The 26,565-nt window shown below is 32.8% G+C and overlaps 3 protein-coding genes and 1 long non-coding RNA gene across 4 annotated transcripts; 2 read left to right on the top strand and 2 right to left on the bottom strand.

The window, feature by feature from the left end:
- Positions 1-123: 123 nt before the first annotated feature.
- LOC112419142 (uncharacterized) lies at positions 124-6,745 on the top strand. The gene is made up of 3 exons (XR_003009237.2): positions 124-291; positions 682-860; positions 6,664-6,745. It is a non-coding gene; the product is annotated as an uncharacterized lncRNA (long non-coding RNA).
- On the bottom strand, positions 3,898-10,585 carry LOC11446108 (hydroxyproline O-galactosyltransferase GALT2). Its single transcript, XM_003593828.4, has 7 exons — positions 9,164-10,585; positions 8,296-8,528; positions 7,368-7,658; positions 5,535-5,663; positions 5,232-5,405; positions 4,540-4,647; positions 3,898-4,445 (listed from the first exon to the last, which is right to left on the bottom strand). The coding sequence occupies exons 1-7, from the start codon at positions 10,086-10,088 to the stop codon at positions 4,236-4,238; spliced, it is 2,070 nt and encodes a 689-aa protein (XP_003593876.1). The 5' UTR covers positions 10,089-10,585; the 3' UTR covers positions 3,898-4,235.
- A 3,024-nt stretch (positions 10,586-13,609) lies between these two features.
- LOC11438864 (BTB/POZ domain-containing protein At5g03250) lies at positions 13,610-17,235 on the bottom strand. The gene is made up of 4 exons (XM_003593826.3): positions 17,085-17,235; positions 16,780-16,849; positions 14,756-15,967; positions 13,610-14,207 (listed from the first exon to the last, which is right to left on the bottom strand). The coding sequence occupies exons 1-4, from the start codon at positions 17,141-17,143 to the stop codon at positions 13,725-13,727; spliced, it is 1,824 nt and encodes a 607-aa protein (XP_003593874.1). The 5' UTR covers positions 17,144-17,235; the 3' UTR covers positions 13,610-13,724.
- Positions 17,236-18,180: 945 nt separating this feature from the next.
- On the top strand, positions 18,181-25,257 carry LOC11438320 (protein PLASTID TRANSCRIPTIONALLY ACTIVE 12, chloroplastic). Its single transcript, XM_003593825.4, has 9 exons — positions 18,181-18,366; positions 19,185-19,883; positions 20,020-20,132; positions 20,436-20,695; positions 21,998-22,119; positions 23,078-23,146; positions 23,892-23,945; positions 24,083-24,238; positions 24,681-25,257. Exons 1-9 carry the CDS (start codon positions 18,313-18,315, stop codon positions 24,774-24,776), a joined length of 1,623 nt encoding a protein of 540 aa, XP_003593873.1. The 5' UTR covers positions 18,181-18,312; the 3' UTR covers positions 24,777-25,257.
- The last annotated feature ends 1,308 nt before the right edge of the window (positions 25,258-26,565 follow it).

Raw genomic sequence — 26,565 nt, 5'->3', positions numbered from 1 at the left:
GGATAAGGATTTCGAATACTATGCCCTAATGCTTAACTTGACACTCAATTTTTTAAACCAAACTTTTTACCCTTATATATTCCATTAATATCAGATTGATTGATATGGCTAAAGCCTAAATAATCTATGGAGGGCTATGGCATGTGCCACCTATTGAGAGAAATGTGAAAGGCTAGTTGCTGAAAAGGAAAGAAGCATGGTAGGGTAAACTAGACAAGAAACTAGGAGGACCCTCCAGCAATAAACACAATTTGGTGTATTGTAGACGAACACGCAGCCAACACGGGTAAGGTGTGTGTGCTTGGATTTATGGCAAATAACTAATTTTTATTTTTTGGTGAGTGATAAAATTAAAAACTAATTTTAAATAATTTAGTTTTACCCCTAAAGAAACTTGTTTTTAGTTAAAAGTATGTATAATTCTTATTAAAAAAAAAAGGAGTTAAACGTGATAGTTTCTACAAGCTGCACCCGTTGTAACATGATAGCTTCTCCAAATTGTATTTGTTGCTCTTTATCTATAGAGGATATTCTTCTTTATTCACGTGATTGCTTGCATTCTAGAGAGTTTTGGCTCCGCTTGAATATGAAGCGTTAAAATATTTTTTTCCTTTGAATTCGATGTCAAGATTTGACTTTACGAGATGACAAAGGGTGGTTCCTCTATTTTGTTTGTTACAGGAGTATGATATGCTCGGTGTTGGAGAAACGATACTATTTTTTAGGATCAACATTGACGTATTCAAGGTGTAGTGCAAAAGATCTTTTTGTTACAAGATGAATGCATTTCTTACTATCCAAATCTTGGTCTGGACCAACACTCATCGCATTTCTTAGCTCATTGGATCCCCCTCTGGAAGGTACACTCAAACACAATATTAATGGTAGCTTTCTAGAAGATTGTGGCTGCTTAGATGTTGGTGGTGTTGTTCGCATCCACAATAGTAATACATTATTAGCTGAGTTGCATGCTATCCAAATAATATTATGTTACTAATATGAAATTTTCACAAGTGTTTAATGATCAACCTCCGCTGAAAAATATGTGAGACACGCTAAACAAAATTTCTTCTCCCAACCAACTTTTTTTAAACACAAGAGTTAGAGTTCAAACTCTAAACATAAATTTTTTTGGCTACAACTCCTAACCATAATTAACATTTAATCCTTAATATCAATCATCACTCGATCAAAAGTGTGTTAAAAAAATATATATTGTTAACATAATTTAAAATAGGGTTTTGCTAGTTAGTGCTCTAAGGATAATGTTTAAGGAAGTCAAAAATAATTTTTTTTTTTATTATAAACAATAATTTTTTAACTTTCATAAAATTAAATATTCCACTTTTCATCAATTTTCAATGCATAATTTTTATATTAATCTTTTTAACTAATATACTTAGCATTTTCCTTTAAAATATAGTGATGCAAAATATCTTTCGATATGTTATCTAAGTCAAGATCCTTTCGTTGTCAAGAAAAAAGTTAAGATCCTTTCGGTTTTTTTTTTCAAAAGTGGATACATCTAATGTCACATTTGATGAGTGTAATTATTTAATTTCCATTCGGTCCTATAAGAAGAAAAATAAAAATAAAAACATCAAAGCCAAGACTTTTATTGATCGTTGTAATGTTTTTAATGATTTTATAAACATACCTTCATAGAAAACTTTAAAGTATTCAATATACTAGCTGTATTAAAAAGATAAACATTAAATAAAAGATAAAAATATCTTTAAAATTATAAATATATTTTAAAAGTTGTGACGTTTTCTAATTAATAAAATCAATATTTTTTTGAAAATTTTCTTAACAATAGGAACGGAGGGAGTACTACACTACACTACTTATAAAACTTTTCCGACCAATAAAAAGAGAAGAATAAAAAAAAAATACTTCCTCCCTTCTACAAAAATGACTTATTCTTAAAAAAATTGTGTTAAAATAAAGACAACATTTTGTTTTTCAATGTACTATTATTAAGAAAACTAAAATATAAGAATTTAGAGTCTAATTTTTTGTGTTTTCTTTAGAATAAGTTTTATGGGAGATGTAAAAATAATTTTTATTGGCTATTGGTTATGAAGAAAATGGAAGAGAGAGAAAATTGAATGTAATTTGCATTTAATGTCATAAGAATAAAGAAAAGTTTTTCTTGAAAAATATTATTTTCAAAAAACAAAATTAAATAGGACAAAAGTTTATTTTTTTTACTTACAATTTTAGGACAAAGAAAATGATTTTTTTTATTACATTTTGAAATAGTGGAGGTACAAATTTACACATCATAGAAAAACTCATTAATTTTATCATTTACAATTCAAAATCTTTTGCTTTATATTTATAAGAATGATGAATATAACCATATTTGACTAAAATATTTAAGCCATTTTTCTATCTCTCTTTCACTTATAGTACAATTTTCTCAAGTTGTTTGCAACGATCAATTGATCCGCTTTATTTGGAATAAGAGATTCCTACTCATTTTACCTCTCCATAATGGCTCAGTGCTCCATTGAGTAGTGATATTTGTACATCTAATTGATGATAATTTTGGTGATAACTTTGTTTTTCTCTCTTCTTATTGGTCAAAAACAATGGAGAGAGAAAAAGAAAAAGAGAGAATAAAAATCTCATGTGAGTATGAGAAATAAAGTTGTCCAAAAATTATCACATAATGATTGTACAAATATCATTTCGTGCTCCATTTGACGAGAGAGATTGGCCTTTATCTTATTTTCACGTAATTCAACCGGTACACTTTCTCTTTTTTGAAAAAGGAGTTGAATGAGATTGGTCAAAAAGGTAGGTGTTTACATTTAAAGAACAACAACTACACAAGTGTAAATTTAGATAATGAACCGCTCTTCCAAGGGTCTTTTTGATTCAACGAAGGAAAGAAAAGAGGAGGAATTTTAATCGAGGGGAGAGAAGGATAAGAGAAATATTTTAATTAAAAATGTGTTTGGTTTATAAGCAGAGAGATTTTAAAATTAATTTACTATTTTACCCTTAAACTTAATAAAACATACGAAAATGCTTCTTTTTACGATTTCATAGATGGACGAAACAATAACGATGTAATCGATAACAACAAAATGTATACGATGAAATAATGAATTAGTCACAATTCACATTGGAGGAGGTCTGAAACAGTGATTGGCGGCTACAAAGTAGTAACAAGGTTGGAAGAGTTGTTTTTACATGTAATAAATAAGAGTGATAAATAACATAAGGGTCTTGTTAACGAGTGCCTCCGAGACACTCTTTAAGCATTCTAAAAGAAGAAAAATATTCCATAAAAAAAATTAAATATTTCAATTTCCAATGCATTGATTACATAAATTTTCAAAAACAGTTACTATTTAAAGGTCTTAAATAGTGCTCCGGGGGCTCTGGTTAACATTTCCCATAATATAATAATTCCCACAACATAATACCTTCTGAAATTTTTCTGGGATTCTTGTTGTTGAAGGTTGATGGAGATGATATGAAGATGAAAAAGAGGAGAAAAAGATGAAGAAAACCTAACATTTTTGAATTAAAACTAACAGAAAGGACCAAAATGTGTAACAGAGAGAAGTTAAGGGACCAAAATAAATCAATTTTTAATTATGGGATCAAAGCGATACTACCTAAATAGTTAAGGGGCCAAAAATGCAATTTAGCCTTATTTTGATTTGTTATAATTAACTTGAGAGCAACAAACATTTCTATTTTTAATTTTAATCAAAATCAAAATTTCAAAAAAAAAAACACCGTTCATAGTTTTTAAAAGTTAACGCGATAAAATTTCATAGCATTGATACTGTGTGCTAATACTAAGTTAATGCAAACTTACAATTTTAAAGACCTGTCTGAGTATTTGCTCAAATCTAAATACAATGCAACTGCGTAAATGAGAAGGAAAAGAATTTTCCTTTTACCACATTATAATAAAGAAACAGCTTAAAAGCTTCAAGTGACTCTGCAGAAGCTTTCACTAGAAATGAAATCGTTTGTTTTTTGCACATTAAAGCAAGATTTTGCTATCCATATGACCACAATCCTTAAAGACTCGCAGTTTCATTTGATATGTAACTTTCACTGGTTTGCTAAATTCTATTTCACTCAAATTGAATGTGTCATACATTTTGTCATCATGGTGATTTTCTCCAAATACTAACTATCTAAGATAATCACAACAATATTATGACAATGGTAAACCAAAGTGGGGGTAGAGTTGCAAATTGTTATTATCTGAAGTTGCAGCAACGAGCCCGACCCCTCGACAATTTGTCCCATAGACAAACCATCTGTCTTGGTGATTGGTAATGTGCAGTGAAGTAGCCATCCATGCATCCATACTGACAAAACTTCCAGTTGTGCGAGTACTGAACAGCACCTACCGTGTGGTTGAATCTCTCAACCCACATTCCCATGCTTACATCTTCCATTTTAAAGAGCTGCCATGAGAAATAAATGTTTCACCAATCAATATGTAAAGATAACACAAACAGGAAACAGAGATAGTTATAAACTATGTCGAAAAGAACGAACCCTCAGCTTCCTATCCTTGTGTTGAGATATGATGAAATTGACAATATCTTTCGAAATTACGTATCCAGGACCGTTGGCGTAAGGTGGATATACTGCTTCTGGCCACTCCTGCACCAATTAAATACACATTAAGACCAAGAAAAGCTATAGGTCAAACCATTAAATGCAATTTGAAGTTAAATGGTCCATCCTTAGATATGATTCATGACATATAATATGGCATCTTTCGCTCTATGTAGTTCACAGTCTGATTGTTGTTGTGGTGCGAGTGTCTATGAAATATTGCTCCTATTAAGTTCTCACATTAAGATGTCAAATATGCAAAAACATTAATAATTACTATCAAAAGTAACAGTATAACACCATAAAGCAAGAACCGACACATCACTTAAAATAAATAAAAAATCCATACACATACCTATTCTAGCTACAAGCTTAAGCCTTAAACAGAGCTTGTACATAAGCATCAATGAATAAGCCCTTCAATTTTTATAATGCATTTTAAGACCCTAATTTGGGGCAAAACAAATCTCACCTGCGTACAACGGTTTGTTGGGATACACAAAAGGAAAAACCTAAAACCTGAATATAAACACTATTAAGTGATGGAAAGTTCTAATTTCAACAACCAAACACAAAACACACACTCAAACATTACCTACAAGTTCAATTAAATGCAAAAATCACCATACCTCATAGGTAACTGCCCATTTGCCATGTCTAAGAGGCCGGTGCAGGAGATTGAGATTACCCATATAAAGGGACTTTTCCCGGGGTACAGCTTCAATTTCCTTCAGGACAGTATCCACTCTTACAAAAGTGTCATCGTCACATTTCATGATATGTGCAGCAGTCACATTTTGAATCTGCATGAAAGAAAATAGGCTCAGAGCTGCAAGAATCAAACGTTCTGAGCAGGTTGACAGACATTAGCTGGAAACAGAAAAAAATAGAAGAAACAGAAAACTTAACTGAAAGTTCAAAAATGAACTTACCCCAAACTCACAGATAGCAATGGTTTTAATCACAACAAGCTCATAGCGGTCCATAAAGGGCAAAATGACAATATCACCAAAATAAGCAGCCTCCTTCCTCAGCACTGCATTTACTTCCTTTCTTGGATTCTTCATGGTTGATATTTAAAATAGACACAAAATGCAGAAAAATTAGACATATCATATCAATAAGAATAATACTAGTGAAAAGATAATAATGAAAATACACAATTCTAACAATCACATTCTGTTTGTGTAAAAATTGACAACATTTTTTCTTCACAAATTGCATTAAATTTAATATAGACATTGATTTGAACATATATTAATCATACAATTGCGATATATCTACATGTATTTGTATTATCATATCATGTCATTCAGTCAAGAGGGACAGTTGTGGTTGATAATCAATCCAGGAAGATGTTAGGCATCATATCAGACAACAATACAAGAGGATAAGATAATAAATTACTATAGTAGTTATGTTTAATTTTCAATTGCCAGTTATAGTGTATTTATGTTTAGAAATAAATAGGGAAAGACAAGGGAGAAGTCATTAGGGAAAGTGGTTATTGAGAGGGAGAGACCCAGCTCTCTAATTCTTGGAAGGGAGAGACCAAGAGCCTGTTTGAAACACTTCCCAAAAACTCTTTTAATTTTTAAAAACTTGAAAATTAAAAACTTTTTGGCTAAACTATTTTTTAAAATTACAGTTTTGGAAACTGTTTTGAATTTCTTAGTTTTGGGGACTAAAACTAAAACATGTAAAAGGATAACTATTACGAGAAGAGGACTTGTATATTTCAAAAACTGAAAACAAAAACTATTTCAAACAGGCCCCAAGACTCTCAAATTGCTTGGAAAGGCATAACCTTATAACTACACTATCCTTGTCTCTATTCTCTATACTTTACTTTATGTTCTGTTGTGTGACTGCAGTAATGATAAATATATAGCCTTTGTTTTGAGACAATTCTGCAGTGGGCTTATTCTACAACTTCTGTTTTATTCTAATTTATTCAAACATAGATACCAGTTCTAACAGAGAATTTAAAACATAGGAAGTAGTTTGCAGAAACAATAAAGGTTTCCTCAACCAAAGATCTAATTTGTTTGGACTCCTTAGGCTTGGCCCCTTAAGATTGAAGACAAGGGAAAGAGAAGACAAACGGCGACATCTGAAGGAAATCAAAGTCATTTATATCAGCTATATGAGACAATGAAATTTGGAAGAATCCGACTTATTGACAACTTGTTTGAAAAGAATAGCTTCAAGAAAGCCGAAACAGCTAGGTGATATCTAGTCTTGCTTTTAAATTTATAAGCACTCACATAGCTTGCTTAGTTATACACAAAATTCGCAGGCTCCATCACCAGTGTCTGATTATATTTTGGATTTTGGACAGGTTGTTCTACTATACTAAATGCATGCGATGCTTATCGAGCCCCGATCCTATAGTCTTCTATTTTATTCAACAATCATTGGTGATAGATAAATCATAGCTAGACAGTCGATGAATCATTATTAACGTTCTCTATTGTCACACTGACTTCTCTATTTAATGATCTCACATCTATCCAGTTAATGAAACCAATCCTATTCTCTCAAAACCTGAAGAATCAGCTAATTTAAATAATCACCAACTCCAAATTATATTGGCAGTAGCTTCTTCCTTATCAAAAGGCACACTGCTCAAACAAAATTTTGATAGTGTCCCTTTGGAATTTAAACTCGCAGCAATTCACATTTCTTCAAGCCAGACTAAATTAAATTCCATGTTTCTCTAGACTATGTTCCTATGGCAGATAAAATAAAGGCAGCATCCTTACCAATGCAACAAAGAATCGTACTACTACATCTGAAGACTTGATTGCAGCATCTTGCATCCATGTTTTTCGAACTGCCATTCGTTCTGCAAAGTGATTTGAAGCAGAAAGAACTCCAATAAAAAGTCTAATAGGGTGTTTGGGTAGAGCACTGGCTTTCCAGGTCTCTGACATTTCCAGTACTCTTTGAGGTGAGAAACTTGGGTGTGAAGTAGGAAGAGATGTAGCAAAAACAGAATGAAGATCAAGGTCTCCTTTAACTGCCAACCCTGTGGCATCTTCAAGTGTAAAACCCTGATAAAGTGGAAAAGAAAAATCAGTTGGAAAAGAATGTAAACACAGAAGCATGGAAATTATAATGGCAATTAAATCCAATTATTAATCGAGTTTAAGCCAAATGAGGCCCTTCGACACGTGTTACATATCACTATCATTATTAATTGTAAAATGGCTTTGGAGGTACATGTACATCCCCATATACTAAAAATCCCCATTTATGAGACCCAATAAAAATGCAAGAGGAACTCACCGTGAAAGCAATGTGTTTTTGAAGTCTGTTAGAATGTATAAACTATGTCTAATGTTGATTACCTGGGAATTAGGAAACATGTTAGGTATTGATAATTAGGTTATTACTTAGTTTCTAATTAACTCCTAATTGTCCTTCTTGAATCTTGATTACTCCACTTATTGATTGCAATCAAGTTATAAATACGAGATCAAGAGCGTGTTTCATCAACACAAATTCATTGCAATAAATTATAATCATCTCTTTGAAAAAAAGTTCAGTATGGTAAAATAAAAGTAACAACATTAGGAAACCTATCACCATGAAAATTGATAGCAATACATAATCAAAATATACAATTTCACTTCATCAACTTGGTGCAAGCATGAGACAAAAACATCTGCCACATCTCAATTAACTTACTGTTCGGTATGGAAACGAAGTCATGTGGCGACCGCCAACATTAATATGGTATCCATCAACACCAGCCCGCAGTGTAAGGACAAACATTCTACCCTCTGCAAAAGGAAATGGCCAGGTCACTTCTGGTTTCTGCTCACGCCCTATGAACCGTTTGAACCATGATGTTGCTTTGGACCCTTTTGAATCAACAATGTCATTCCGCATCCATTTTTCACACTTTCTAAACCCATCAACTGAAAAGTATGGCCACAATATTTATTAATCTTAGATTTATTACATGAATAAGATACAAAATGTAGGTTAAGGATTACGGTACTCTATTATCATTTTTTAACAACAAAATATGATAATATTAATACTGTATAACTAGATGAGCTACATTAACTCATCATCCTTGTCACTTTAGGGATACACTTTCTCATGATACTACAAGCTGCTAATAAATGGTTGCTAAAGCATGGATACACAGAGCCTACCAAAATATGTTAACAAAGTCTTAACATTCGTTGGATTTATACCAAGGAAATGGAACTTGATGGCTCTAAAATATGTTTCTGTGACAATCTTGCATCATGCATGATTCTATATATTAACAAAATAATCAATAACACAAGATTAAGCATTACTTTGGCTGTGTTCATATTAATAGCATACGGCAAAAAACGCATAATGTTATCTTTTGTAGACCAGGTAAGCAATAAGACACTCCTTATTTTCATGCTCATTTGCCATCTTTCTTTTTGTTCTTATTCCATCATTTCCCAGATCATTGAACTATTTTACTTTTCTGTTTTCTTTCCATTCAACACTTTTTCCTACCAAAATAGTATAATAGAAAATGAAAAAACAAAACATGATAAAATCATACCAAGCATTCCATCATCATCCTCAGATGGCCGACCATCACATCTTTGAGCTGTTCCCCAATGCATTCGATAACATGTATTATGCTCAATAACCGGACGTTTGCTCCAATCCCCTTTTAGACGAGGATTCAAGTGAAGAATCTTTGGAGGGTCTTCCCCTTCCACTGACTTTAGCCCTTGTAACTCAAACATAAACTGTGAAACCGAAACCAATCCATCACCCTTCCTAATCTTCGCAAGCTGGGCAGAATACTCCTTATGAGCATAATGTGGTGTCCCCACTACAGTAATCGAAGAACCTGCAGCGAGCCCACATGGAAGAAACATCAATCCATCCCCTTTCAACATATCTTCCCCGCTCATCGATATCCAAGAAGGACAAGACTCAGCCTTTCCTCCTTCAATAACAGAGCTTTCTACAATCTCCTTATCATCAACCATTTCTACTTCTTTCCAAGCCTTCAATCCTAATGTCCATGCCTCATCCGCCATTTTCTCAAGAACAGACAAAGCACTCGTCTTATTCATTTTTAACATAAAATCTCCAGTAATCCTACCAAACCCCTGCGGAATATCCTTCATAGATTCACCGTCAGCACCATCCTCCTCCTCCCCCTCCTTCTTCGGTTCCTCTTTCGGCCTCAAGGGAGCATCCAAATCCCTATTATCCTCCAACTTTCTATGAAATGCATCTTTATAAACAGAACCAACAAAAGGTTTGGTCAAATCAGCATCATCAGAAACCCCAATAGCTATCCCCCCATCTAACCTACCATCACTTTCATCACCACTCAATGTTGATACAATTTTCAGAAACTTAGTAAAATTACATGAAAGAAAAATCAAGTACAAAACCCCAACACCAAACAAAAAATGAGATAACCTAAACTTCCTAGAATTAAGAGATTCATTTTTCAATCTCTTCATCTTCAAAAACACAAAAACAACAACAATACACAATATACTCTACAATACAACACTTTCTTCAGAAAAAACTATACAAACCCAGAATTTCAATTTCAAGTTTGAACAAGTGGGTCAAAGAAAAAATGGATATTTTTGAGAAAGAAAGAAACGTGAAGAAGTGGGTGAAAGAAAAATGGGATTTTTTTTTGAGAAAGAATGAAAGTTGAATAAAGGGTAAGAGAAATCAACCAACACCACAATGGTTCAGCGAATTGGGGCAAAAACCATTGTAGAACCCTAAATTGATGTTTAGCATGTGGATGAAGAAGGTAGCATTTGAAGGAATGAAACCCTAATGCGGAGATGATGAAGAAAGTGGTGGTGAGATCTTGATAGATCGTGGTTGAAGAAACCGATACAAATGTGAATGAATGCATACAAAAACTACAAATATACAAATAATAACAAGATTGAACAAGATATTAACTCATCAATGTAACTCCAATACTTTGAATAGAGAAGGTAGAAAATTAATTATATATATTTCGATTTTATGAGTAGAAAAATATCTATATTTTGATTGAAATGCATTTTTTGGAGCCAAATTGTTTTATTTTATTTTATTATTACATCAACTAAACTTTGTTAACACCAACGTCCAATCACAATTCATCCTTTTCCGTGAGTTTATCTTATAAACCTTTTTGTTTTTTAAAGAGAAATGATATTTGTACAACCATTATGTGATAACTTTTGGACAACTTTCTCTCTCCTATTCACATGAGATTCTTATTCTCTCTTCCTTTTTCTCTCTCCATTATTTTTGACCAATAAGAAGAGAGAGAAACAAAATTGTCATCAATTGGATGTACAAATATCACTACTCTTTTTTAAAACAAACTATTGTATTTTCCCAACATTGTCCGAATTAGACATATAATTAAGAATGATGGAAATTTTGTATGCATTATATCCGCAAATAAAATTCATCACGAACTGATATAAAACGAATATCTTAATGGTACACATGAATAGAATAAAATAAAGCATATTTTAAGTACCCGAAAATTATAGATGCACAAGATGATAAAATTAACCGGATTTAATAAAATTATTAACACATAGACTAAAAAATCATTTTACACGTTGATATTTGCAAACATATCTAAATATACACTAATATCGAATTATAAAGAAAGAAAAAAGTATGATATAGAGTCCAAAGAATGATAACAATTGCACTTACCACACGTAAAGAGGAAGCAAACTTTATCTATTTTGATCGATGACACTCGATTAAAAGGTGTGAAATTGTCTCATTATATTGCCCACAAAGAACACACAATGTATCCCTATTTATTCTTTTTTAAAAAAAAAAACATTTTTACTAGTAGTTTTGCATGTAGAATCCTCCAAGAAAAATGGACGTGTCTTGAAATACTTTTTTATTTTCCATCCTTGTGTTATGAAGTCTGGAGTGCTAGAAATAAGAAATGTTTTGATGTGACTGTTGTTAATGTGACTTCTACCGTTTAAAAGGTGCAAAGTCTATTGTGAATTTTAAAAGTATTAGTACGGTGTTGTTGGAGCACTAAGTGGAGGTCCAATTTTACCAATATTTGATGTTCATATGACACCTCCTTTTAGTGGTTTTTATAAGCTCAATGTTGACGCAGTAAGCCTAATAGAGGGCAGTAAGTGGGGTATTGGTGTTGTGATTTGTGGTGCTCATGCGGGCTTGCGGCTAGTTGTTGCAAATGTTTTAACTATGCGAAATGGTTTGAAATTTGTAAAATACATGTCTCTTATTTATAGCATAATTAGATGTTTTCAATGTCGTCTCGACGTTGAACGTTTATCAACAATCTCTCACCTATATTGGTTATATTATTGGAGATTATATTAGTTTTAATGTCTGTTTTCGTTTTTTTTTTTTGCTTGTTAGACGTGAAACCAACCATAAACTCCTCATTATTTAGCTAAATATGTCCTTTGTAGTTTAGATTGCATATAAATCAAAGAGACTCCACCTTATATTTATGCAGTTTTGACATTTGATTTATTGTCAGATTTTCGTTAATGAAATTATCTTTTACAATAATATAAATATTTATTTTTTGCTCTTTTCCTTTCAATTTTTGTTCTAGGTAATCTCCAAAACCCAGCCATGTCATTTTTCATGATACAAAAATCCAATCACTTTCTATCAGAAGCTTGAAAAAATAATTGTATGTTTTTGATTTTTTTTTTCTTTACAAAATTAATACAATGTGAGCTGGGGCGTCCCTGAGGGGTGCAAACAGCTCAAACGAGCTGGGCCTCAATTTTTTTTTATATCCAGTATAATATATATCCTCCAATAAAAAAAAATTATTTCATTCCCTCACAAAAGTTGAAACGCGTTTCCTTGCTCTCATCACCAATTTTCTTCCATTCCATCACCGATTCACAACCACCATGATGATCAATCATCAACTAATTCACCTCTGGGTGTACCGCATATATACGGCACCTTGTATTTATCTTTTAAAAAATAAATATAACATTGCTCTTTTAAAAAAAATACGTTTTGATTTTATCATTGGCCTCTTTTCATTCCGAGAGCCGAACCTCCGAATTCTCAGGGACGACACTGAATATGAGAGTAAGGCTAGCAACACTCTCTCTGATACTCATTTTGATTTTTCCTATTGAAATTAAATGATTTTTCCTATTGAAATTCTCTGACCATGTATGCACATATCTAAAATTGGTTGATCATGTATTGAATGTAACACATATTTGTCAACAAAAAAAAACGTAACACTTTACTGATTAATCAATGTTATTTAACCATGAATAAGCGAATGCGTCAGCGTGTATGTTTGCATTACAGTGTCAACAACATCTACGGTCTACCTAGTCCATTCCTTCAAAAAGAAAAAAAAAACATCTACCTAATCCATGTTCAACTTTTGCTAGCTTCCATAACTTATTTTTAATATTAATTTTCTTTTAAGAAACTAAATTAACCCACTTAAATTGACATCAAAGATGATCAAACCTGACACTTTAAGGAGGAGCCCACTCTCAAATCTCAAGTCAATACCATTAGATCAACCCAAATGAACTTTTTAATATTATTTATTTGAAGAGGCTCTTTAATATTATTTGGAGTTCTAAAACTTGGTCAAATAGATCCTTGTAGGTTAGTAAATATGACATTCTATCATCAACACATAAAACAAATAAGTTAAAGATGTATCATGCTAAAGAATAAAGAGCCTGACATTTTTTTATTAATAGAAAATATGATAAATCAAAATTGCCATCAACTAAAAAGGGTGACAATCCCTAAGAGCCTTAACAAGATAGTGCATCATTACCACCTAAAACAGTGATTATAATATTGTATGCAACATTCTCACCACTAATGTGATTAGAGAATGCAAAACGACATAATTTTGAAATTATATTGTTCACATAAAACTGCAATATAAGAAGTGGTGGACTCAATTGCTTTTGGCAAAAACAGACTAATGTAAAAATGAGAATCTAATTTTTGTTTTGTACTTATACATTTTTCTACCAACAGTTTGAGTGAGTTACACAATTCTATAACAGAAGAAAAAAAAAATTATCTCCACTTACTTAAGCTAAGAAGTTTAACTAACCCCCTCAACTACTTTCATTGTTTGGATTTTTATTCACAGATGATGATGTATTTACATTATTTGATTCATTAGGATTGGAAGACCCTGATTTTCTTCTAAATCCAAATCTTTTTGGAAAAATGCTCCAACTTTTCTTTGTTTTTGTTAGCTTCTGCAACTCTTTTCGAATGCTTGAACATTCTTTCTCCAACTCTAATAGACGTTCCCTTACATTCTCAGTTGTCTCGGCAGAATCCACTTGACAACTCCCTGAGGGACCAATATTTCCCCTTGGATTTTGTGAGTTTTCGAGATTTTCAGATACAAAGAACCAACCGGATATCGATGTGCGAAGTCTAAGTTGTTCGAAAAATAGGACTTGAACAATTACTCTTAGAGGCAATCTTTCATTTTGTGCTGCATGACTGCTTCCTTCCAATGATAGCTTTTGGCAATTCATTAGTCTGCATAGTTGTTCCCGTTCCGAATCTGTCAGCCATGTATGTGCCTGAAGTTTTTCGTTACATTTTGAAATATTTAGGAACAAAAGAAAACAATAGTAAAGTTTAATTAGCACATGATTGTGATTTCATGGTACTAAATTTGTGAAAGGTTCATTCACCAAATAGACCTTGTTAGTTTATTCTGCTACCTCTTTTTCTTGTTATAACCATGTTTTGTGATTTTTACATATATTAAACAAAGTAGTAGTATATTTAATATGTCGATTTTGTGTATAGATGTTTCCAAAATATCATCTTGTATATGACATCTTCAACTCTTATTTCTCATCTCTCAACACTTAGTAGCAGTAATTAGAATTTTGAGGAAAGAAAATGTACATAGAAATTTAATCTATGATTTTTATTTAGGGACAATTTTTTTACTCATTAATTCATCAACATTGAAATCATCACAAATCTCACTATTTCCTCCACAATCTTAGTTCTTCATAAATTTTCTACTATGCCAAAACATCTTACAATCTTGAAGCATAGAAAAGGAGTGCATATGAAAAATGGAATTGGCAAAGGAAGGTATACAAGATGATCTAACCTTAAGGTATACATCTATTGCGTGGTATATACCGTCGTCAAGGGGTCTGGCATAATCAGGAATTGCAACAGCAAGTGCCTGAAATTTAGACAGGTTTAGATTAGCATCTGAAGCGACTTCGGCAAGATATCCATCTACCAAGTTAGCGACCATTGTCATCGGTGTCAACGTATCAACCCCAGCAATTAATGTTCCAATTTCAGTTATACATGGAGAAGCAGATAAAGATGCAGGCTGGTAGATAGACATAAAATGGTCCAGAATCCTCTGAATACAATCTATATCATAAAGCGTCTCGACCGAGTATCCCATATTTGGAATGAGAAGATCCACAAGTGAAGCCTGATCTAGTTGAGCTCCTACCCTTTTCTCTAAATTCTCTTTGCATGATGGACTTGCACGTAATATCATTGCGGTTCGGAGCAACCGAAGGAGATGCTTAGAGGATGTGACACCTCTCTTATTAGGAATCAACTCCACAATTTCTTCTAGTAAACCCCTTTGATCAGCTTCAGAAGTTGTAGGGATTGTTGCATGATTTGTATCTTTGAAACTTGATTGTCTATTCATCAAGGGAAGAAACCGCCTAAGGTAATATATAAGAGATGCAGCAATAGTCTCCGATTTCATTCCTTTTGATTCAATAGCCAAAATCAATCTTTTATATAATGGTAGGCTCAACAAAGACACATCATAAAACCACCAATTATCACCAACAGACTGTGGTTTACTCTCACAAGACATTCCATTCAACAACTCATGTTCCTCTTGATTTTTCGCGTCATTACGGCCTGTCACTTGCCAATTGAACAAATCTGGATCCGAACAAGCCTTCATAGCCAAGGAATCAATGCATCTAGAAAAAATATGGAGATCTTCTGCAAAGTTTTGCACTTCCTCGCATGTCTCGAGCGCTTTGATGGAGTCTGGCCAATTGCTGAAAACTTCATTTAGAAAAGATTCTGTGTAACCAATAAGATTGTCTGCACCATAGTTTTCAGTCATTTGGAGATGCTCTGCTGCACATCTTAGACTAACTACATTCAATGCTGTGATTTCTAATTTCACACCATAGCAAAATTTTGTTATGAGCTCAAATGTTTTGGCTCCACCAGGAACATCATGAAGTTGCAAAATACTACTTGATCCATCCTCACTTGTGGACTCTGCAATTAGTTTCTTTAGTAGTCCACTTCTAGAAAGTAATGGAAACTGCATCAAAATCACAAATGTTGAAAAAAACTAATCACCAACATGAATTATATACTTTAATTTAACATGCTGCATAGACCAACAAAGACAAAAATTTAATTATAAATAATAGAAATTTTGAAAAACACTCTCTAACACACATTTCACTGTATTTTTGTACTTTTGTTGCAATTTGAACGAGTCTCGATATATTAAAAATCGCGTCCACTGATTCATTGGGTCTCACACAAAATTTGATGATGTACATAATATTAATATTGAATATGGCTCATACATAGACACATAGGAGGGGCAAGGGGCGGGGGAGTTGAGCTAGCGTAGCTCCCTCCGATATGGTTCATGGGTATTGTTGTAATATGAACCGTAGTACTATATATATGGCTTGTAACACTGTAAACACTAATTCACTCAAGTAATATACGAAATTACAGTCGCAGAGGTAGGCACAATTGGCCGAACCGACAAACGACCACATTCCATTGTTTCCAATTTTAAGTTTTCTTTAATCATTTGTTACTAGTTATTAACTCTAATTCACTCAAGTAATATACAAATTTAGTCACAAAGGTAGGCACAATTGGTCGAACTACATAAACAAACGATCATGTTCAATTGTTTCCGATTTAAGTTTTCTTTAATAATTAGTTACTAATTGTTGTTCTAATAATTAACTTAAGGATAATATTGAAATAAATTAACTAATGTTACATTAAGAACAATATTTCACTTATTTTAGGGTGGTATGAGGTACTATGTGAGTGGATTTATAAGAAAAAGTGTGCAATAAGTTTTAAAGTTAAATAAAAAAGTACCTTGTGGAGGAGAAAAGAAATTTCGCCAACTTCAATAGTAACATCACTTGGAAGTCCTGTTGTACAAACCCTTAAATTAAAAAACAAGATAAGATCATGGTCAATTATCCAATAAGTAAGGGAATTTGTAGATACAATTGAGAAACCTATTCTCACTATCCAAAAAAATCAAATGAAATTTAAGGTTCTATTTTGAGATAGGGAACATTAACAAAAACAACAACAAAATTACACACATTGTTAATGTCACATATTATATATAATAATATAAGGATCAATGTTGATATAGAGAAATGAGTGCTGACCATGTTTGACCTTCACGACGAAAAGCTTCAGGCTTTGATCCCAGCTTCATGGATGCCATTACATGGATTTATTTGTAATTACAGATTAATTGTTTGAAGATTGGTTGATAAAATCAAGAGACATGAAATGAGAGGAGATAAGAGAAGGAAGAGAAAGGTGGAAGTGAATGTGACCATCCTCCTCAGATTCACAGGTGGCAAGTCTAAGGCCTAATAACTGAAACAACGATAAAAACGGTTATGTGTATTTTTTTTTTTTTTTGGTCAGGTAGCCTAGTGGCTGGAGCTCACACATTTTAAATGTGGAGGAGTGGGGTGTCCGGGGTTCGAACCCCGACCCCTGCATATAAAATGCATTTGTCCCTACCAACCGAGCAGAGCTCACGGGACACGGTTATGTGTATTTAACAATCGAACTTTTATTTTTTAATTATTATATGTGTGCGAGTAAAAAATATATATTAAATGTGTCCCGTGAGCATATGGTGGCTAGATTATTTGATTTAAAAAAAATTAGAAGTGTATTTTTTATAATTTGGAATCATTTGTGCGCAATTATTGAAACTGATTCTTTCAACTTTGTGGAAATCCAAATGGAGAAAGACTCTTCCTTAAAGTTTTAATGTTGTAGCAAGATTTTTTTTTTTTTTTTAAGGAAACAAGAGCCTTCTTTTTAAATGTTAGTTTTAACGTTTTATTTTTGTTTTAAAACAATGGAATATAAGTATTAATGATAGTTTTGTGAGAAAAAATTAATGATCGTCAAGAGTATTTTATTAAAATGCACATCATCAATTAAATAATTTTTTAATTTGTGTACAAAACTTATAAACTAAAATGAAGAGATTATTTTTGTTATAAATGTTAGTAGATAGATTAATATTTTCTTCTTCAACTAGATTTAAACCCATAAAATAATTTCTTCTCTTTCATTTAAATTTGAACTATAAATATATTCAAGCAAAATTAAAAAAAAACAATCAAACATGTGAGAATGAATTTATTCAAAATCAATTTTAGTTACCTTAGAATCAAACACACTAAAATTTATTCAAACATTTAGACATTAATTAAAACATATTAAGCATTTTAAAAAAGGAAATAGAGAAAAATGGAAAATGATAAGGGAGGTAGTGTAGCAATAGAGGTAGAACAGATGAGTTGAGCGAGCTTCTGAGTTCTTCTCCCTCTCCGGACGACGTTTGAACTTCTGCAAAACGGCACCGTTATGTCTTTAATTCAAGCCAATCTTCTACCCAACTTGTCCTTCAACCATTTTCAGGTTAGCATCTTCCAAACTTTAATTATTTACCGTCTGGGTTTCTTCAATACTCTTTCTTAAACCCACTTTACATTTCATTAATTCATACCATATATATAAAAAAATCAATTTTAGAATTGAATAAACTCAAGAATTACATATTTTATCACTTATTTTCCTTTAAAGTTATATATCTTGTTTCATTATGCTTCTGTTTGCTAGAAAGAAAAAAAAAAAGACTCGTTTTTTTAACATTTTTACTAGCTAATATCTTATTTTGTTAAGTTAATTCAATTAGCTTATAGCTTATTACTTTTTCTTTCAAAGTTTTAAATATTAATTAAACATATAGTTTTTATGTCATTTCATATTTACAAGCTACTTCAACAACTAATTTGACTAAGCACTACATATTCAATCAGTTAGCTTATCCGGTATAAGTTCATCCATTATAAGTTAGCTTATCAACTATGCGCTGTTTTTTTTTTTTTTTTTTTTTTGCCAAACAGAGCCATAATGGATGGTTGATAAGTTAGCTGATAGCGGATAAGGTAGCTGATTGAATTTATAATGTTTGGTAAAGTTGGCCGCTGAACTAGCTTGTAAATATGAAATAAAAAAGAAATGTTCAATTAATATTAAGTTTTTTTTTTTTTTCAATTAAGATTACCTCGTGAGAAAATGATAGTTACCAAACAAGTCTTTTTTAGTCATACGAGCTTATAAGCTAGCAGCTACAAGTTAGCTTATCGTGCTTGCCAAACCGACCCTATGTTGTATTACTTTATAACATGTAATATGGAGCTAATTTATAGTGTAAAATGCTTGCGACCATGTAGACATCAACGTACTTGGTGGGTGTTGGCAATTTACCATGTAGAGTTGGTTTCAGAAAATCAAGAAAGAAGTTACCTTCATATAGTTGCATAAGATGTGAAAAGAATGATGAAATAAAGAAAGATGAAGAAAATAAAGATGAAGTTATTGATTATGTGACAGTTGAACGTCCACCTTATTATAGTTACATGGACTCCACCTCTGGTCAGCTTGAGCCGGCCTCGGGTGCTAGAGCAAGTATTCCTGAAGTTGAGTATTGGCCTGAAGGAACTGTTGAGCAAGTCAGGGCTGCTAGGGCGCCTACTCCGATGGGAGAATCGTTAGGTTCTCCGTCATATGGTAGTAACCCTGGTAGTAGGAGGAAGAGTTATAGAACTTCGGTTTCTGGTTCTTCCTCTGAGGGTAACGTTGAGGGGAATGTTGAATTGGATGACCCTGGTCTTCCTGAGGTTTTGGTTGAACCTCAAGAAGATTCTGAGGAGTTCACGTCCGACTATGTTGTTTATCAGTCTGAGCCTGAGGAAGAAGAGACTGAGTACAAACTTGATAAGAAATTTGGAGCTCCTCATCCATTTATTGATCCGAAAATTAAAAAGCCGATAGAAGGAACACTTACGAGTGAGGAACTGTGGTGGAATTGGAGAAAGCCGGAGAAAGAACAATGGTCCAGATGGCAAAGGAGGAGACCTGACACTGAAACGGTTAGTGTGCATTAAATTGTCTTGGAAAAGTTTTTTGATGCTGTAATTACAATGTGTGTGCTTGTGTCTGTGTATGCATTTACCGGTTTTGTGCAGTCTTACACCTTGTGTCTGAATTTCTCTATAATATTTTCAGGTTTTCCTGAAAGCCATGGCAGAAACTGGGCAAGTAAAGCTTTATGGTGAAGAACCAACATTAACAGAAACTGCTCTTTACCGAGCCAGGCGCCATCTTTATAAGGAAGAAAGGTATTGCGGACTTTTATGCTCACAACATAGTTCTGATTAGAATAGAAATGAAACTGGCGTTTTCTGTAGTGAATCTTAATGCAGAACATATAAGAAATAAGAAGTACTGCAAACAAGAAACTCAATAGAAAGGTTGAACAGTAGTTTCTTGAAGAATGAGTAAATTACTTGATGTGATTAACATCATGGATTAAGGAGAGTAACCTGATAAAGTTTACCACAATATGTCATGGGAATTTGTTATAAGGAGAGTTACCTGAAAAAATTTACTAGGAAAATGTTGAAAATTTCCAATTTTTGCAGGCTTGAGGCTGAGCAAGAGAAACTGGAAAGGATTGGTCCAATTGCGTACTATTCCGAATGGGTAAAGGCATGGAAGAGAGACACATCTCATGAAGCTATTCAGAAGCATTTCGAAGAGACTGGTGAAGATGAAACTACTCAACTAATTGAAATGTTTTCCAACCAAACTGACCGAGAGTATCGTGTAATGATGGGGACTGATGTTCGCATCCGAAGGGATCCTTTAGCAATGAGAATGAGGGAGGATCAGATAAAGCAAAGTATTGACTTTGAAATTAATATTTGTTTGTCATGTCTTTGTTTTTATTTTATTTGAGTCGTCTTGTTATCTATCCTTTTATCTTCCTTTTTATGATTCTATGATCATTCAACTGTATTTAGTATTGTTTGCCAAACAACCTCTAGATCCTACGCATAGAAGTTTAAGCAATTAGAGAAGGGCATGAGAATAAGTTGTCCATCTAAGACATACTCCTATACACATGAAAGTCTACTAGGTATGAATTGTGAGATCCCTATTGCTTAGTTGATAATCAACTTGATAGGGACTTGGATATTATGGGGTGCCCAGTGGAGTATTTAAGTGGTTTGGTTCTAAGTATTTAAGGGCGGATTTTCTAAGTATTTAGATACTTATCAATTGTAATTAGAACTGGTTGTCGGTGGCTCGGAAAGGACTACCTGCGGAGGGGCTGATTGGAATTGGCTGAGTAAAGCGTCGTAGAATGCCAGTCGCCGAGACATCGGCTCTCAATGGCAGTGCTATGTTAGGTACTTGAAAATTATAGGGTGCCCAAGTCCCCCATCTAACATGTTCAGTGGAGTAATTAAGTTGCCTGGTTCTTCCCCCTTGATAGTTAGTTTTTAAGTTTGGGTTCTCCATGTGCTTAGATACTTATCACAACTCTGCTCTGTCAATAGTTATGGTTTTTTTCCTTCTAGTAAATAACATTACTGTGCGTTTATAAGTATTACTGTGCTCTTATTATCAGGACTCAATTTGTCCGTATATAAAAAAAGGAATGGAAAAATATATGAAGACACATAACTTAAAGAATAATATTAACTTCCATATGCCTTTTTTTTTTTTTTCAGAGAAAAAACAATTTTATTGAATTTTGTCTTGGAAACCTTAATATTGTCCTGGAAATGACCGAGTTTTGTCCTGGAAAATATATGAAGAAACAAGCAGAATATATTTCTGAGTTGTCCTGTTAATATTAACAGGACAACTCAGACTAATATATGAAAAGTTTTGGGGCTGATTGGAAATGGCCGAGTTTTGTCCTAGAAAATATATGAAGAAACATAACTGAAAGAATAATATCTACAATCATATATTTAGTTTTGTCCTGGAAAACTCAGACTAACATTTTACCTTGATATTTTATTTAACTTTATCTAATTTTTCCTCTTAAATATCTTTCTTAAACCACTCACTATTTGCACTGATGACTTCATACTTTATGCATTGACATCTTATGTTCAAATACTTGCCCACTCTAGATTCTAAATAATCTTATTCCAGAATAGTAATTGTTAAATTTCCCTTCTTTCTGCAGTATGGGGTGGAGATCCAGTTTATCCAACCGTGAACTATATTCAAGATCCAGATGAAGTGATTGACTACCGAGGGGCAGATTTTCATGAACCAACACCAAATATGCTGCCTTTTCTGAAGGAGGTTATTTTTTCTATGCTCGTCTTATTTGTTTTCTATCCTTTGTTGCTTTCTGAAAATTTTGATTGCTAAAGGGACTATATTGTCATAATTAAAATCTTTACATAAAATAAATATGGAACATATCTTCAGGATGGAGTGCTCAAACGATATTTGAGATAAATATATCACTCTATGATTGATGTGCTGGATTATTAAGTATAGGTCGGTTTGGATTGATATATTTGAGCTTATCTACTGGCTTAAGCATCTGTCGGACTGCTTGAGAGCTTATGGAAACATTCTTTTCAGCATTTCCATATTTAAAAAAAAATTACTTTATTTTATCTTTTGATATAGAAATAGCTTGTACACAAGCACCGATGTGATAAGTGCTTATGCAATAAGCGCTTAATTAAGTTGTTTATCCAAACAAGTAACTTATATATATATATATATATATATATATATATATTATGAACTATCCTGTGTCCAAAATATAAGTTAGCTGTGGTCATTGATGATTACTTTTAAAAACCTCTAAATTTAATTATTATGATATCATATTGTTCCATGTTCTAACTTCTAAGGTATCTTCTCTGACTTTTTTCACTAACTAAAAAAATAAAAGAGTAAAAGATAATTCTCCTCATTGCTTTATAAGTAGAGACTAGAGATGGAATATTAGCTGTTAAATTGATTTGCATTCAAATATTTTCAAGTCATCTGCTGCATGTTACATGGATAAGGATGCTCCCAAGAGCACATAACATACTCTAACAATATTATTGTTTTACATTTATCTTTTGTGCAGTGCATTAGTTACAGTGATATGTTTTCAAATATATGATTTTTTCTTTCCTTCTCTGTTGTTTGTTGAAATTATCAATTTTCAGACATGATGCATAATCCAATATTTTTATGAAATATGTGGTTATTTATCCGTTGCTTGTACTGAACTTCTTTTCCATTATATGATCAGCATGGAAAAATCATTTCAAGGGAGGAGCTAGAAAAAATTCTGGAAAAGCAAAAGACTGAACAAGTTGAGGTAAGGAAATACTGTAATAAGTATGAAATTCATAATAATGATAGTGAAGATATGGAATGAATGAATTATTTTTCAAATAGATGACTTGCTTGTTGGAAATTGTTTAATTTTTTAAGAAATCTATTGTTGAGCTTTGCATGGTTCACCACCTCGGGTGTCAGAAAGTGAAATGCAGACATTATATATGGTTTTGAACATTGATTGACTTTCGTTTCATTTTATGACTCAGTCTCTTCAATCAGGTTAACTTATAATTGAAAATCTGGATGTAAACAAAAATTGTAGAGACAATTATAAATTCAAATGCAGAAAAGTGTGAAATAGAACCAGTAAATGGTGAAGAAGCATTTTAAGGTTGATAGAATTTCTCACACTGAAAATGTGCAGAGGAAGTGAGAGTTCGATAGTAAGTGGAGAGTTGAGAGAAAGTGAAAATGATTTCATTGATTATGTTAAGGGATGAATACAACCGTTTGTTATTTGAACAACCGGTCTATATGATAAGATTAAGCTTTCTCTTTATCAACTGACCTGTCATTCAATCCTTAATATTTTGTTACCACAGGATAGACATGTGACCTTTTTCGACCTCGTCAAAAGCTGTATCATGTTTATATTAAGTCGTTAACAACCAATTTCTTGTGGAATTATTACTTGGCATGATTGCTTGACCGTTGATTATTTTACATGAACTTTATAATAGTGTTCTTTAGTTTGATGACCTTTATTATTTGCAATATGGCAGATGACAGACATCGATGAAGCTATGGCTAAAGCAGTCGATATTGGTGAAAATGATGTGAGCTTCGATTCACCATCTTTTTACTCTTCTAACTTAACAATAGCAACTTGGCATGTCGTTGTCTGGCGAGTTCCATTCCAAAATGGTTGATTTTGAGTAACATTTCCTCTTTCATTTCTTACTTTATTGACCAGGATGAAGAGGATAGTGATGTTGATGTTGAAGAGGTAGTAGGAGAGGGAGAGGAAGAGGAAGAGGTAGAGGCAGAGGGCGATGAAGAGGAAGACGAATCAAAGATTGATCGTAATTGGAGTGTTTTGAAAACTACTCCCCAGCTTCGCAAATCAAAGGTATTGTAAATCAGCTACTTTCTTGTAGTTTTGTTTTGTCCCCGTTAATGTTATGTGCCGTTTGAATTGACTTATTTGAGCTCATATAAGTTATGAAGGTTATGAATACAACTTGTTTGAGCTCATTGATGAAGCTCTTTTTTTTTTTTTGACCCTCTAGGATAGGTTATGAAAACAACTAGTAGCTCATATAAAAATTGTTTGGCTTTTTTTTATCTTTTATTATTGAAATAGCTTATATTTTAACACGCATGCTGTAAGTGTTTCATTAAGTTGTTTATCCAAACTGGGTTAAGCGTTCAAATCAAGGTGGCTTGACTATGGTTGTCTTTTTGATATCTCCTATTGGGACTATAAAATCAGAAATATTTGTAAAACATTTTTTTGTTCAGCATGTTTCTTACTTCATCGGTAACAATGTGTACCTATCCAAAACATGCAGCCAAAACCAAAGAAAGAGGGTCCTATGACACTGGATGAGGCTGTAGGTGATTCTGAGAACCTCACTGATTTCCTCTTGGATTTTGAAGAAGAATGACAAACCTCCTCGTGAAGCGTATGTTCCATGAAAAGTGGTATACTTCAGCAGTAGGCATGGCCGTTATGTTGTAGACTAGACAGGATGGAAAAAGGTTTAGAGTGTAAGTATTCATTGTCATTTTCTTGAACTATTAGTATTAGTAACTTCTTTTTTAAGCATTTTGAGCTAGAGTTAAGTTCCCACTTGAGCTATTCCTCTGAAACAATCCCTTATGTACTTGTTGACAACAATTTTGATACCTCTCTGCCTTCATTTGGAACTTAGAAAATCAATTAACTAGGTGAATAATAGTTTCAATATCCTAAATATATTGGTCCATATTGTAATTTTGGTGCAAACTAGAGTGTAGTGTATTAAAACAGCATTCCTCAAGTAGTTTGTATTCTTATTTATTGCAATTTGAGTACTTCATGTACTTGTAAGTTGTAAACTCTCTTGGTTGTGCAAGTGAATGAACTCTTTACTTGGAAAATCTTAATGTTATGTCACTTTGGATTACAAGACCAAACTCCTAATAGTGAAATGAAACTTCCCGGACTAGAAATTTTAATATGCAATCATCTTGTTATTTCTAGTTTTTAATAATAAGTTAGAAGAAATTTTTCAAATTTCGTATATAAGACATAAGTATTAGATTTTTTTTTTTTAGGGAACATAAGTATTAGATTTATAAATTGGTTCTTGGTTCAATTGGACTGATAAACATATGCTAAGGAAATGATTGTTCAAGCCCCTCAAATTTATCACATTTTAAAAAAAAATTACCGGAAGTTTTGACTCGATTATGGTTTATTTACCAAAAAAAAAATATTGATCATGAGTTATGATCTGATCGATTGAGCATTTTAAGAGGTTTATTGAGCAATCCCCTGGTAAGGGTTACTGACGCAAACCAAAGGGTGTCAACCCAATAAAAAAAATGTTTCTAAAAGATTTATTATTTTTGAATATTTCTAAAAGATTTATGTTTCAAGTTTTTATTGGTTCTTTAAAAAAAAGTTTTTTTGGTCGGAATAAAAGAAGTTAATTTTGGTCAAAATCACTTGAGATTTACTTTTCCTACCCTGTTGTCTTCTCACGTGCCATGCAAAAATTCGAAAAATACCCCTAGTTCGGATTACGTTTTCCGAATCAGATTGTTAGGGTTTCCGGAAAATACAATCCGAACACATACGATATGAATATTTTGTGTCTTTCTTTGATGTCAAGGGTTTCTGTTGACCGTTATACGACCCTTGCATAAGCTGCAATGCAATTGCAGGGGTCGTATGAGCGGTCAACAATGACCATGACACCACAAACACTCCTAAAAACTACCTAAAAAACTAAAAAAAAGTTGAAGAAAATGTAAGAAAGGAGGTGAAGAAGAATGAAGGAAAATGTTGAAGATCCAAGCCTTTTTATTAGGGATGGCAAAAAAATCTGCATCTGTGGATATCCGTAGATAAAATCCGTCACGGACATGGAGCGAATACCTTAATGGATATTCATGGATATAATAAATGGATTTTTTAACTACCCGCTAATTAATGGATACAAATGCGGATTTAATGGTATCTACACCCGCGGATATCCATACCCGCTATTAAACCGAGTATATTACATAAATTACCTCAATATCATTCAACTTCCGAAGAAAACACCTTAGGTTGAGATTGTTGAAGCAAGAACTTTGTTTTTGTTGAATATGATGAACTTTACTTATATTTTTGTTAAATCAAATAACTTTATTTTTATTAAATGTAAGGGACTTTATTTATGTTTTTGTTGAGTCAATGATCTTTGT

Source organism: Medicago truncatula, chromosome 2 (assembly GCF_003473485.1).
Source record: "Medicago truncatula cultivar Jemalong A17 chromosome 2, MtrunA17r5.0-ANR, whole genome shotgun sequence".
NCBI lineage: Eukaryota > Viridiplantae > Streptophyta > Magnoliopsida > Fabales > Fabaceae > Medicago > Medicago truncatula.
Note: the sequence above shows the minus strand (reverse complement) of the source record. Positions and strands in the feature narration are given on the sequence as shown.

What these genes read in the sequence shown, in the direction of transcription:
- LOC11438320 (XM_003593825.4), top strand. Translation starts at nt 18,313, where the DNA reads ATGTCTTTAATTCAAGCCAATCTTCTACCCAACTTGTCCTTCAACCAT. An exon ending in CATCTTTATAAGGAAGAAAG is followed by an intron (nt 20,133 to 20,435) that starts GTATTGCGGACT and finishes CAATTTTTGCAG; the next exon opens with GCTTGAGGCTGAGCAAGAGA. An exon ending in TCGATATTGGTGAAAATGAT is followed by an intron (nt 23,946 to 24,082) that starts GTGAGCTTCGAT and finishes TTTATTGACCAG; the next exon opens with GATGAAGAGGATAGTGATGT.
- LOC11438864 (XM_003593826.3), bottom strand. Translation starts at nt 17,143, where the DNA reads ATGGCATCCATGAAGCTGGGATCAAAGCCTGAAGCTTTTCGTCGTGAA. An exon ending in TTTCTTTTCTCCTCCACAAG is followed by an intron (nt 15,968 to 16,779) that starts GTACTTTTTTAT and finishes ATTTTGATGCAG; the next exon opens with TTTCCATTACTTTCTAGAAG. An exon ending in CAATAGATGTATACCTTAAG is followed by an intron (nt 14,208 to 14,755) that starts GTTAGATCATCT and finishes GAAAAACTTCAG; the next exon opens with GCACATACATGGCTGACAGA.
- LOC11446108 (XM_003593828.4), bottom strand. Translation starts at nt 10,088, where the DNA reads ATGAAGAGATTGAAAAATGAATCTCTTAATTCTAGGAAGTTTAGGTTA. An exon ending in GGATGATGATGGAATGCTTG is followed by an intron (nt 8,529 to 9,163) that starts GTATGATTTTAT and finishes CATACTTTTCAG; the next exon opens with TTGATGGGTTTAGAAAGTGT. An exon ending in AATGGGCAGTTACCTATGAG is followed by an intron (nt 4,648 to 5,231) that starts GTATGGTGATTT and finishes TAATTGGTGCAG; the next exon opens with GAGTGGCCAGAAGCAGTATA.